The following is a 13,214-nucleotide window of genomic DNA, read 5'->3' as shown; positions in this document are numbered from 1 at the left end:
CTCCTGGGTTCCCCAGATGGCCATGGTTTCCTAGCATTTGTGCAGTTTTTTCCTTCCATTCTAAAAGGTTGACAAAAGTCAAATGCTTTTCCTAAGATTAAAGCTTACTGGCAGTAAGTGGTTTAAGCTAAAATATGCTGGTAGTTTTGGCCCCATTCTTTTTGCCTTTGGTCCCACCCACCACTGGAAGGCGGCCCCTGAGAGCTTTTCTGAAATGGAACTTGGCCCTCGGGCTAAAAGAGGTTCAACACCCCTGCTGTAAAAGAATGTCCCACAGGCCTCAGACAATAACTAGAGCTTATTCCAGTGGTTAAATGGAACTTTAATCCAGTCTCCAAAAAGAGAATATGCACATGGGTGGGCGGATGTGCGAGTCCTATGGTCGTTATCCACTTAACCCCTCCTGCTGACAGAATGGCTTTTGTCAATAGAATGGGGATGGGGGCAATTCCCCTTCCTGTGTGTCCTCAAAATCTGCTCTGGAAGGTTGGGAGAACCTCTGAAGCGGGGGGGGGGGGGGGGCTGTCTAGGTGAAGTATGTTCATGCAATGTTGGATTTTACCTTTTGAGTCCAGGGTGAACCAGCAACTGCAGGATACCCTGTGAGTTATGCTACAGTCCTCTCAAAGATCCGCAGACGGACAAAAATTCTGTTACTGCCCTCCCCGCCAAAGGCTATTCCCCATCATACTTACAGTCCTTTGAGGATATAACCCTGGTTCTGCTCTTGAAAAAAGGTAATCTTCATAAGCAAACATACAGAGGAACAAGGAAACACCATGGCCACACAGAGGGAGGCATAGCTTTATTTACAGATATGGAAAATGAAGGATAAGGACAGGAGAGAAATCCTATTAACAAATGTGAAGCCTAGAAAGGGGATCTGGGCCTGCCACACACCTTGGAGCATAAGTGCTTTGGGGCATGATAGGTTTATTAGCCCTTGTTGAGGGAAGTTGTGATTTCAGTTATCCAATAAGCACAGCAGCAATTTGAGAGCCTCCAACTGGGATTGGTTTCCAGTTCTCATTGGCTGAAAGGCCATGTGGTTAACACACAAGGATCTGGAAAGGGAACAAGAGTGGGTTTTCTCCCTAGAACAGCCTTCTCCAACCTGGTACCCTCCAGATGTGTTGGACTACAACTCCCATAATCCCTTAGCCATCTCCCCAACACATCTGGAGGTCACTAGGTTGGGGAAGGCTGTCCTAGAAGACTCTTTTCATAGCCTTTCCTCAGTTAAATAAGCATCCCAGGTCTCTTGTTTAATTTGTGCCAGAGGCAAGAACACTGTCCAGGCCAGCGTTCTTATCCTATCAAGGCAGACACTGTCCCAACCATTAGACCTGGGTGAGGGAGGTGGAAGGATTGGCAGCAATTCCTATACAGGGAGACTTTTCATGTGCAGTTGTCCTGATCCTTTCAGATGAATAAATAGTCTACAAGAAGCAGAAGCATCAGCCTCTTGACTTCTCTCGTCTGTACAATGATGTCCTATTCATCATATGGTCAAGTTGACAAGATGGAGTGTGGACTTCAGCTTGTCAGCATTGTAAACTGTTGGCTGGACATCTGTTTTGGCTCATGTCAATGCCTAGATGTCTGTTTCTGTCCCAGGATCCAGAGGCAGTGCCAGCTGACAAACTAACTAGGCAGTGGCCGAAAACCAATGCAGAGCTGTGCTTGGCAGCTTTCTTCTTTGTGTTGCCTGTGCCAACGGAAAACTCAGGCTGCTTCCGAGATGAGCGAGTACCTCTCAATTCTTCCACCGGATTTGCTGAAAGAGATGCAGAGTGGGATATGGCTGCTATCAATCACACCTCCAAGCTGTCTTGGAAAACAGCCAGTGAGACTCTGGCCCATTGAAACAGATGGGGGCAGAGGACCTCATACACAGCTTGTGAGAAAGTAACTGGAGTAAGGTTTAAAAAAAAATCTATTAACCAGAAGAGACAAAGATTAGACTTTCCATTCAGTGAAACTAAGTGGCAATTCACTGAAAGCTGAAGAGCCTAAATTAAGCCAACCGATCTTGGGTTAATGCCTGTAACAGATTAATCAAAAGGGAAATGTTACCACTCTCACAAGCTGGGTGAAATACAGGGGAGTAAACAAGCAATAAACATACATAAAGCATCATGTATCAGTAGAAGATCAGTTTTACTTCCATCTGTGTCATGGGGATAAATATTTAAGCTGCTGATAGAAAGATTTGTGGCAACCTTCCCCAAATGGGTGCCCTCCAGATGGGCTAGACTACAACTCCCCATCATCTCCCAGCCAGCATGGTCAGGCTGATTTTAGGAGAAGGCTTGTGTACACAGCAAGCTGGAAAACCTAGCCCTGAACATTCTTGACTTCTAGCTGTATATTATTGTTGCGAGTTACTATCATGCTGTAAATTGGAAATTAAATTGAATCTGAGAGGTGGAATCATAGTTCCAGAGGCAGGAGGTAAAGGGAAAATCCCTTTCCTCTTGCTTGACTCTCAAAAGCAAATGCCTGATATAACAAAAGCGTAAAGATCCACTGATGCCTTCATGCCACATGTCAACTCCTTCTAAAACAGTAGCTGCCTTCACTTTCTTGGTGTATGGTTTTATATCGGGGGAAAAGATGCAAAAGCAGTTTGACAAGTCTCCCACTTGTGAGAAAGTGAACAGATAAAGCTATGACGAGGGCTACAGCAAGACTTTTAACAGCCAACAACTGCTCTTTCCAATATCAGTTCTGCTCCTCTGGAAGCCCTGCAACTCTCTTTCTGAAACTAGATCTCAACGGGCTCCTGAAAGAGCAAACTGTTAGCAGGGAGGGAGAGTAGAGAGGAGGACATGCATACAACAGTGCAGTGCCTGACTTCCAACTTCACTTCACTTATCTATATCAACAGACTGGCAAAGAGAATATGGAAGAGAAAACCTTAAAATAGGGGTGGGCAGAAGGTAGATCAAGATCTACTGGTAGATTGCTGGGTGATTTGCAGTGGATCAGCAACAGTCTCCAATTCCCAATTGTTTGTCAACAGCAGCAACAAAGAGATTCCCCGTCCTAAATTATGCAGCTGAAATGAAGAAACCTTGAGGTATGGAAGAGATTTTTGTATAGAAAAGCTGAGTTCTGTTTACTTCTGGTATTCAGAACAAATTCCTGGACCTATATTTTTGTTTAATCCTAAGCATATGTCTTTTCCACCAGACTAGTATAAATCAGGGTTCTAGTAAAAAGACAACCAAAGTAAATCTTGCAAGCCTGAAATCTGCCAAGCCCTGCCTTACAAAATGGTACTTTGTGAGAAACACAGCAGTCCAACTTTAAACAAAAAACCTCCCATGTACAAACAAAATAAGGCAGCGGCCTCCTCCATCTGTATCTGCAAACCCCAACCCACAAATCTCTATCTTTACAGTTTTCTTTAAAAATTAGGAACACTGACCCCAACTCCCACAAGAGGATGTTGTATAGGTTGCAAAAATCAAAAGACTGGTTAAACAAGAAATCCTGTATGTATGAGTTGCAAGTGTAACCAGATTCGGTTTACCTGCTTGTCAAAAAGTTTGTTGTAAACAAAGAGATATCTGTGTTACTTAAACAAAATCAGAGACTTAAAATGGTCAACAAGAACCTTTGTATCTTGGTATTTAATGTACCAAGGTTGGAATCCTAACCATATCTACTTGCAAGTAGGGGAACTTTCTTCCCAGGAAACATGGTAATGTTCAGGTTGCAAGAAACTTTGAACCAGCTGACACTTTACACAGAAGTTGTGTTTTGTCACTTACCTAAAGTGCAAAGAGAAGACAGGTATTTCCAAACATATGGTGATTGGACAGTTTGGAGACAAACACCTCCCCTTAATATTTTATCCATATAGGCCACAAACATGAGTGACATGTAATGTATGAATTAGCCATTTCTATATCCACACATACTACAAAAGCACAGTAAATGGCAGATTTGTGTGTGAAAGAATCTGGTAAGGAAAACAAATTCCTGGGCTGAACATGAAGTCAGAGATACTTTGTTCTGCAATTCTATGTTCACCTTGAGCCACTATTTTGAACCTGCTCTGGTCAATGGACCTCAGGATTCTACTGAAAAACAATGTAGATCCCATAAACCTAAAGGGTGGCTAACTTAAGTTTAATTCATTTCAGTGGGTCTACTCTACGTAGGACTAACATTGGATACAGCCCAATGTTGGCCCAGGCCTGAATTAAGACTGTCAGGGAGCAATCCTATGGCCCCTAGACAGTGTCTGGGGGCCACAAGATATTTCAGATCCCCAGATCTGAGGCTGGAGACATCGTTCCAACCTCGGGTCTTGGAAATGCCCCCTTCCCCTTGCAGCTGGCACAGAGAGAACCACACCAGTGACCTTGGAGAGGGCGGTAAAGGGAGTGTTTCTGTGGGTGGGGTGGGGAGGGGCTGGCTTATGCTGTACTTCCAGGCCTCTCCAGCCTCCTTTCCTCCCCCCACAGCACCCCAGCTAGACGGGCAAAAAAGCCCATCTAGCTAAAATGTAGAGCGGGAGGCATGGCAGAGGCGACGATCACCTCCGCTGCACCTCCTGCTCTGCTTTGGATACTTGTAAGCCTCTGAGTTCAGAGGCTTACAAGCATCAAGGACACAATCGATAGGATTGTGCCCTTAGTGTTTGGCACAGTAGCCTGTCTTTGGAATAGGGGAGCTTGTTTCATGGCTGCTTTTTACTCAGCTGGATTGGCAGACCTGTTAAAAACAAAATGACTGGACAATCCAGAGATGTTGCTCTTCGAGAGTTTGTATCTCCTATTTCCCTCTATGCCTTGGCAAACTGTATGCAAGTTGTTCTTTCTTACCGGGTTGCTGAGGATGTTATCAATCTTCTCCTCTGGTGAAGAACCTCGCTCAACTTTACATCTATATGCCATCAGCTGGAGACGGTCCTTCAAGTCTCTGTATGTCTAGTTAAACAGAAAAAAGCAGAAGCCAACTAAAGTATATCGATCACCTTTATCACAGTCCTGGATCGCACAGCTCCCAGCTCACCAACGCAACAGTGTCTGCATTACCACTCACAAGGTTTTGTGAAAGGCCACTGTTAAGATAATTATCACTGGGGTTGTTTGCATGACATGACAGCCCCCGATGGGTTATTTAACTTGTGGTGAGGCTGTGGGGTGTATGCGACAGCCATTTTGAATATGCAACTCCTGCTCTGAGGCTTTGGTGTTGTGTGAATCCAATAAGCATGTGTTTTGGGGTTACGTGAGAGTTGTTTAACCCTCGCATAACCCACAGTCAGCGGGTTCACACATCACGAAAAACCCCAAGTGGGGGTTGGATAAAGCAACATGGCACCCGAACCCAGTCACTGTCTGTAGTTTCTCCGTTTCAATTCCCTCTGACCTCACTTTTCATATTCCCTCACCACCCCCAGTATGTGTATATACAGCTGCCAATTTATATATGCAACTTCATGCATCAGACAAAGTGGACAGTGTTCACAAAAGCTTATGCCATAATAAATGTGTTAGTTTTAAGGTGCAACAAGACTGTTGTCTCAATCTCACAGTCCTCTGGAGAGCAATCAGCGCCTAGGCTCTTGGAACTTCTTCCTAGGGGAGGTCCGCCTTGCCTCTTCATTAATGGCTTTCCAATGAAAACCTTCATTTTTAAAAAGGCTTCTGAACCTTATGCTCCGTGGAAAAATTGTTTTAACTTGTCGGGAAACTATCAGCAAAACTGGTTTTAGTGCATGCTTTCTGTGTTAATTCTGCTATTCTTAGCTTTGTTGTAGTCTTTGTATTTTTACTCTTTTGTATTATTATTATTACTACTGTAAAGCCCATGTCATCATAGGCACTAGTAGTCTGAGGGTGAAACATACTGTTCCTTGACTCCTGCTTTGTCAGTTCTCCAGAAGCTGTATGGAGGTTACTTTCCTTCAATGCTGCCAAAGACTTTTGGCCCTTACATCCATTGCCACTGACATTTACTTCTCCTCAGGCCTCAAGCCCACCTCCTTCCCTCTTCCCCCACATTTTAAAACCTGGCTTTTCCTAAGGCTACTTCTTTTCCTCCACTGCTGCCTCAGAGCATCCACTGCTGCCACCTCCTCCACCACTGCCATCCCTGCCACCAATAAGGCCGCTTTGAGAGTGGGCTGGACTCGCCAAACCCAAGGCCCTCCCTCCCATCCCCGCCTTTGTGTTTTTCTCCCTGCGCAGCATGGAGCTATGTGGGAGCTGTAGTTCCCCAACCGCCTCAGGCTCATAGCCAGGGTTCAGAAACACACTGTTTGGCTATTCAAGCTTTAAACTTTTTTGAACTTTCAAAATTTTCTGCATGTCTGCGCTCTTCAAGCTTCAGTTAAATTTTTTTTTAGCGAAATAGGTCTGCTATATCTCTAGTAATAAGCCTTACACTACTGTATTCTTATATATTATTAAAATGGTTTATTTAAATATTTTACATTAAACAATAAATGTTGTTCAGAGATAGACACCATAACATGTTTTACATTCATTTTGTCTTGTGCACACACACATGTATGCTTCTTTGGTTCTTCCCTTATTTCCATTGTTATCTTTTTAATGAGTTTACTGCCTCAGCCCAATAATTCCCTGCATAAGTCACCAGGAGTTACTATAGTGGATGATTAGTTTGAGTTTATTTGCAAATTCAGTGAACAGGTACCATTCTTCATAAAACTTATCAGACTGGACGTATCACACCTGTATTTGAATCTGGTTTGTTAGTTTTTTCATCAAAGCAAAATTTCACATCTTATGTTTTCCAGGCCACAACTGATGGTTCTTTATGTTGTATTATTATAATGCTTTGATTTTCTAGCCTTTGCTAGCTGCCTTGGACTTTAATTGAGGAAAGGCAGAAAGGAATGTCTGAAATAAAACAAATTCTTTCTCTTCAGTTACCAGACTGCTTCCATCACAGACTAATCCCAGTCTTCAAGGCTGTTCCAGTATAGAATCAGGGCTTCCACTTCAACTGTTTTGGGAAAGGAAGCAGTCAGGTGACAGGATGGTGCTCTGTCACCCAGCTAATTCATTCTCATGCCCAGCATTCACATCTCTTTTCTGTTTAGTTGACATTTGATAGCCAGAGCCTAAGGTTTCACTGTAGGAACTTAGTCAACTATTTCTGATCTTTTACATTTTATATCTGTGCTTTTAGGCCAACCTTCCCCAAACTGGCACTGTCCAGATGCACTGGACTACAGCTCCCATCATCCCCAGCCACACTGGCTAGGTGATGATGGGAGTTGTAGTCCAACATGTCTGAGGGGTGCCAAGTGGGGAAAGCTGTTTTAGGCAAAGAGTGCCTAAAGTGGAAGTAGTAGCAGGCAACAATTAAATAAATGAAGATGCTGTGTCCTAGAACACAGCAACCCATATTTCTAACCAGGGCTTCTTTACCCCACTTACTTTAATTGTGATTCTAGCACAGTATCCAGCACCTCCACCAAATTCCCAAGAACTCTACCTTTGATTTTTTAAAGCATGTTTTTAATGCCAGTGACTACAGAATTATGTCAACAGAAGTGGTTATTACCTGCCAAAGGATGCAAGACTAAAAAGGGGTCCTGCAAAGGGTTTTCCATGGCTAAGGCAAAATGCATTTCTGTCTTCCACAGATCACTGCTCCTTCTTCTAGAAGGAACTCCCAAGATCCTACTTTCTTAACTGGCCACCAGCATCCCATAACTCTCATTCCTCCTTTCCCACTACTTTGCAGTTAGAACTGGCTGCATGGATGGCATTGCCCGAAATAAGATGCCCCCACATCTGCTGATCTTGAACATTTGTGTCTTGTATGTATTTGATTCGCTGAATCAATATTTTCACCAAGTGGTATACTTTACATTTTTTCTGCTGGATGTTCAGTTTTTTTAGTTACAGGATTTCAACAACACAGACCATTCAGCCCTCAAGGAATCTGGAGAAATGGGGAGACAGAAGGCTAGTGTTCTTAGGAATGAGCAGGTGTGAATTTATAGCAGCAGCCATGGCTTTGTTCCAGCTGGGATAAGCACCAGTGGCGGCTGGAACTGACCTGCGGAAGAGGCCATCAACGAAGTTCTCTCAGCAGCCTGCTCCTGGATCTCTCTGTGCACCACTAACCTAGAAGCAATTTAAACAGTGACCCGGAATACAGGGAAAGGCAGCTGTTTTGAAGTGGAAGCTGCAGGGAATTGTCCATGGTGGTGAGTGGGGCAGCAGGAGACTCCGGCTTGGCCATTATTTTGGTTTCTGGAAGAGTAGTAAGCTGGGAACTCTTGGGCAAATAACCCACCATTGGCCTCTCTGCCTAGTCCTGGCTGGAAGTGACGCGAGATCCAATGATAGGGCTCTGATCATGGGGGAACCTAAAATCCAGAGATTGGTGCATTTAGAAGCAGGATCTATGCTCACCACTCACCCGTCCCAGTGACAGGCCTGCCAATACAGACAGAAAGAGCAAGAGCCACCCGCCTTTCCCACCACACAGCAGGGACTCACATCTATAACCACGTCATGGCACTTGTATTTCATCGCAAGATTCAATTTTGTCTCAACATCTTCCACTAAGCGCACATACTCCTGTAGAACCTGTAAAAGAAGGACAAGATGGAACAGCAGAACAGAGCTCTCCAACCCTAATGATCTCTTCCCCATGTCCCTTAATTTTTCTGTAAACCACATTTCCCTGTGTCTGCCTCCCTTGATCAAAACTGACCTTCTTTTGGTGGGGACCTTCTTTTGCTCAAGTTGATATTATATAAGCACAAAAGGCACGGTAAAGCCAACCATCCAACCCCCCATTTGTTAAGCAAAGTTAGTTAACCTAAAGAGCAATCTAATCAAGAAATCTGTCCTGGACTTGGAAAGCCAAATGCAACCGGAGGATCTATTCCTTCCAGCTTCCCAGGTACACTAAAGCCTCATTCAGGCATTATCAATCTGTGTGTAAACTAAACATGCAAGGAGGGGGAGCGTGCTAGCCTTAACCCCCTCTATTACCATTTCTGTCACCTTCTACACATGGAGAATGACTTTCTGGATGACTTTCCTGTATCTGTGGAGGCTCCCCATGTGATTTGGAACCCTAGAAAAGGACAGGTTGCTTACCCTTAACTGTTCTTCTTCTTCTTCATGGTCTCTGTGCATCACACATATGGTCTCTACATCTACCTGCACAAAGCCCCTTTCAGGAATCTTCTGTAAGGAATTTTGGCAGGAACCCGCCCTCACTATCCCAATGCACATGCCCAGTGGGTGTGTTCCCACCTATTCCCTCAGTTCTCTTTTGATCGCCACTGCCGTAACCTCATTGGGGATCTTCTCTGTTATTCTTTCACCTTTGCTGAGGAAAAAGAGCATGCTGAGGATATTATTCTTCTAAATTTATTTCTATCCTTCTTAGTATTTCTACCTTTATTTGCATTCTTATTTCTTTTTGCATTCTCTGCGACAGCCTGAGGGCTTATGGCCTTCTGGGCTCCTTTTCGTAAGTATTCTCACTGTAGGAGCAAACATCCACCAACAGACGGGCCTCACTCTGTCTCTTGTGCCTTGGGGAAGGGCACAAAGTTGACTCTTGCTCTTTGGTCAGATGTTTATGAAGCAGGCTTGCTGAAACTGCACCAATCCTGAGGATTGGTGATGTCTTTTCTCTCCAAAGACGCACCTGCACGAGAATAGGTATCCGCTACTGACCAGTCTGTGAGAGTTGCTATGGTGGTACTGAGCCCAAAGATTACACTAGTATTGACTACCTCTAGTTGGGGTTGGGGCGATCTACTCACTTTTAGACAAAAGTTGTCTAAAAAAGCAAAGGCTAGAAAACCAGGCATCGGAGCCGAAAGAAAAGAAAATGACTTCAGCCCCGGAACCCACCACCGCAGTATTGTTACCTAACCAAACACTGAACCTGATGCCCTTGGGATCGATACTGATGCCGCCAACTCACCCATCCCTGTATTGGAGAGATTGGAAATTGATATCTGGTGGGAAAGCACTCCCCCCCAGAAACCGCAGGTGATCGCATCTACATTGGAGGATGAGATACGGGATGCTTCACCAGATCCACTCCCTCAGATCCCTCCTCATCTTGGGGTTCGACCTAGTAAGTCTTCTTTTTGCTCCTGATGGTCCCTAGAGTCTCACAGGGGCTCCCTGGGCTCCTTTTATTTGAGAACTTTTTGGGGTACACATGGATTCTTTTTATTTCATATTTCATAAGGAGAAGGCAGTACTGTGCCAAGACCTGGGTTTCCTGCCTAAGATTATCTCAGAGTTTCATCTAAATCAGGACAAAGTACTGCCGACTTCCTTTTGTTCCCTGGTGACATCAATTGAGTCAACTCTTCGCAGTCTTGATGTCAGGAGAGCGCTCGCTTTCTATGAATCTCAAACAGAAGTGTTCTGCTGGGCTCCTAGGCTGCTCCTCTGTGATGAGGGCTCACATAAGGGACTGCCAGTCTCATTTTAGAGACTGGGTTCTGCAAGTAATTAGGCTGGTGCATGAACCTTCTGGTCTTCAGTTGTTGGATCCAAACTGGGCCCATTCCACCAGGGCTCTACTTCCAAGTGGCATGGAGAGTCTCCATGGCTAGAGGGGGCTCTCCCCTTCTGAAAGTCACCCTCTACATGCAGAGGGTGAAGGTGATGGAGGGGAGCAGGGTTAGTGCACTCCCCCTCCTCATGTGTTTAGTGTACACAGATCAATAACGCCTGAACAGAGCTATTGTGATAATGAAAATACATTTCGGGGGTGGGGGTGGGGGTGGGGAGACAGGAGGACATTGCAGGGTGGAGTTAAATGACTGCTGCCCAGTAGACCAAATCCCAAAACAGACTAGTAGCATTTTGCTCACTCACTCACCGGCACTGGGGCATTGTTCCGCTGCAAGATCTCCACCACTCGATGGAAACCAATAGGAGCTTTCTTTTTCGTGTAGCCCAACCAGTTCTGAAATCACAGTCCCCCACCAAAGAAAATCACATTAACACTAGACCTTGTGATGGAGTCATCCCAGAGATGGTGGGGAGGGGAAGCAATACTGCAAATAACTTAGAAAGCATGCAAAGGATGTCCTCTATCTGCATACCTACCCCTATGGGGTCAAAGGGCAGAAATACCCTTCCTTTAGCTGAGGGTGCTGCCCTTTTCTGAGAGAGCTTGTCTGGGGAATTTACCAGCAGACCCCCATGTCCTATCGCTGTATTCAGAGTATGGCGGGTCCTCAAAGGGGAAGAGTGAAACAGGCCTGGAACAAGCCTCTTCCTATGGAGGAGCTAACCTCCAATGTATTGCACGAGGGCAGGTAAGTGAAAGTATGACGGGAGCTGAACACAGCACAGACCAGCGTTATGCTGAACAGAAGGACTCACATATGCTCTTCAGCCAACAAAGCCAGGGTTTGGTCCAAGCTCCAAGAAAGCCACCCGACTTACCTTGGTGGTAAACAGAGCATCCACATCATGCCAAGCTCGGAGCTTGGCCCGAGCAGCCAGGGCCGTCAGCACATACTGTTTGTCTGGAATCTGCAAGGCAAAGAAATGGAGATCCTGGAACAGGGACCAGGAGAGGGATGATTGTGGTCTACCCATAGGCAGTGACGAATTTCCAGTGGACCACCTGGCACCTGCTCGTTGCTGGGATTCTTGTAAAGGAATTGGACCTTGGTCTGATCCTGCAAGGCTTTCCCTGTGTTCTTAAGCATGTACGCATAGTCTGGATCACTTAACATAGATTATCAATGCCTTAAGAGTTCCTGAGCATATACAAGGGGTGGGCAACTTTGGGCTGTCCACCCCCTGGATTTCGCCAGCCACCACACCACTGAAATTTAGTGTCATGGTAGTAAAAATGTTGGCACTTGGCCACCACATTTTAGCAGCAAACCACTACGGAGACTCAAATGGGCCATATTTAGCTTGAAAACAAGCTACATTTGGCCCTTTTGGGTCTCTGTAGCAGCCTACTCCCAAAATTTGGCTGCCAAATGCCAACTTTTTTGCTGCCATGATGCAAAATTTCAGATTGTTGTTATGGAATGTGGCGGCAAGCCACCGATTCTTTGGCTGCTGTGCCACCAGATGTCAGCAGCGCGGGGGCTCCACTGAAGGCCAAGGCAGCCACATGCGTATATATAACTTTGCTTTATAAACTGAATACAGAGGATTCTACTGAAAAAAAAGTAATAATAAGTAGATTGAGCAAGACTGAAGTCAGCCCACCTCTGAATTAGTACCTACAGTTTAGTGGTTAGAGTGTTGGACTGGGAGCCCGGAGATCCGGGTTCTAGTCCCCATTCGGCCATGGAAGTTCACTGGGTGACTTTGGGCCAGTCACAGACTCTTGGTCTGACCTACCTCACAGGGTTGTTGTTGTGAAGATAAAATGGAAAGGAAGGGGATAATGTAAGCTGCCTTGGGTTCCTTGCAAGAGGAAAAAAGGCGGGATATAAATAAATAAATAAATAAATAAATAAATAAATAAATAAATCCATTCAGCCAGCTGGGGAACAAGGTGCAATGCAGATGTGTAAGAGCAGGTTCCTTACCTTAAAGGTTTTCTTCAAGTTTGAGGGACTACTGAATGTGCCCTGAAAAGGAGAGACATGACAAGCTTAGCAAAGAAGAGGCAGGGTAAGAGGGAGAGAGAATGTCACTGACCCATCCTGCATCATAACTTTTGATGGCAATGATAGGAAATAGGCAATTCTCCGACCACCTTAAGCTCATTCCTCATTGTCACGTCTGGGTTGTGCATTCCATGGTGTCTAAAATATTGTGGCAAAGTTTTGCCCTAGTTTTGCCACAACTATTCAAGAGTTGCTTCAACTTCTCTTGGGTTACAGATTTAAATAAAGCCTCTAATGTTATTTAACACACACACACACACACACATACATACATATATATATATATATATATACACACACACACACACACACACACACATACATATGTGTGTGTGTGTGTATATATATGTATACACACACACAGGTGTATAAATGTACAGAAGTGTAAAAACACACACACAAAAAATAAAACTTAACAAATGCCTCATAGCAAAATTATAGTTAACTTAATTTGTTCCAATGAATCCCAAAATACAAATAATCAAACATTGCATGGGTTATACAACTTTTTAAAATGACTCTCAAAACTGGATATGGTTGACTGAATCCTGTACCTTTTGTTTCCGCTACATATTAAAGAAAT

At 44.6% G+C, this 13,214-nt stretch overlaps 1 protein-coding gene across 21 annotated transcripts in view; it reads right to left on the bottom strand.

Annotated features, from left to right (window-relative positions):
* Nucleotides 1–303: 303 nt before the first annotated feature.
* The window catches only part of VIPAS39 (VPS33B interacting protein, apical-basolateral polarity regulator, spe-39 homolog), a 43,256-nt gene continuing 30,345 nt past the window's right edge, over nucleotides 304–13,214 (bottom strand). For 9 of the 21 annotated variants that reach the window (XM_084841555.1, XM_084841549.1, XM_084841537.1 and 6 more), the window contains 6 exons: nucleotides 12,551–12,592; nucleotides 11,439–11,528; nucleotides 10,867–10,953; nucleotides 8,502–8,591; nucleotides 4,839–4,943; nucleotides 767–1,777 (listed from right to left, as the gene is read on the bottom strand). In XM_084841555.1, the coding sequence (XP_084697681.1) occupies nucleotides 1,757–1,777; nucleotides 4,839–4,943; nucleotides 8,502–8,591; nucleotides 10,867–10,953; nucleotides 11,439–11,528; nucleotides 12,551–12,592 (435 nt within the window). In that variant the 3' untranslated portion in view covers nucleotides 767–1,756. Of the gene's footprint in view, nucleotides 1,778–4,621; nucleotides 4,944–8,276; nucleotides 8,369–8,501; nucleotides 8,592–10,866; nucleotides 10,954–11,438; nucleotides 11,529–12,550; nucleotides 12,593–13,214 lie in introns of those variants that run through there. The other 12 variants (XM_084841467.1, XM_084841498.1, XM_084841478.1 and 9 more) reach the window with 4 other exon arrangements.

This window comes from Heloderma suspectum, chromosome 1 (assembly GCF_057233095.1).
Source record: "Heloderma suspectum isolate Gila_16-S chromosome 1, 16-S_ref, whole genome shotgun sequence".
In the NCBI taxonomy this organism is placed as follows: Eukaryota; Metazoa; Chordata; class Lepidosauria; order Squamata; family Helodermatidae; genus Heloderma; species Heloderma suspectum.
The sequence above is the reverse complement of the archived record's forward strand: the minus strand, read 5'-3'. Positions and strand labels throughout refer to the sequence as shown.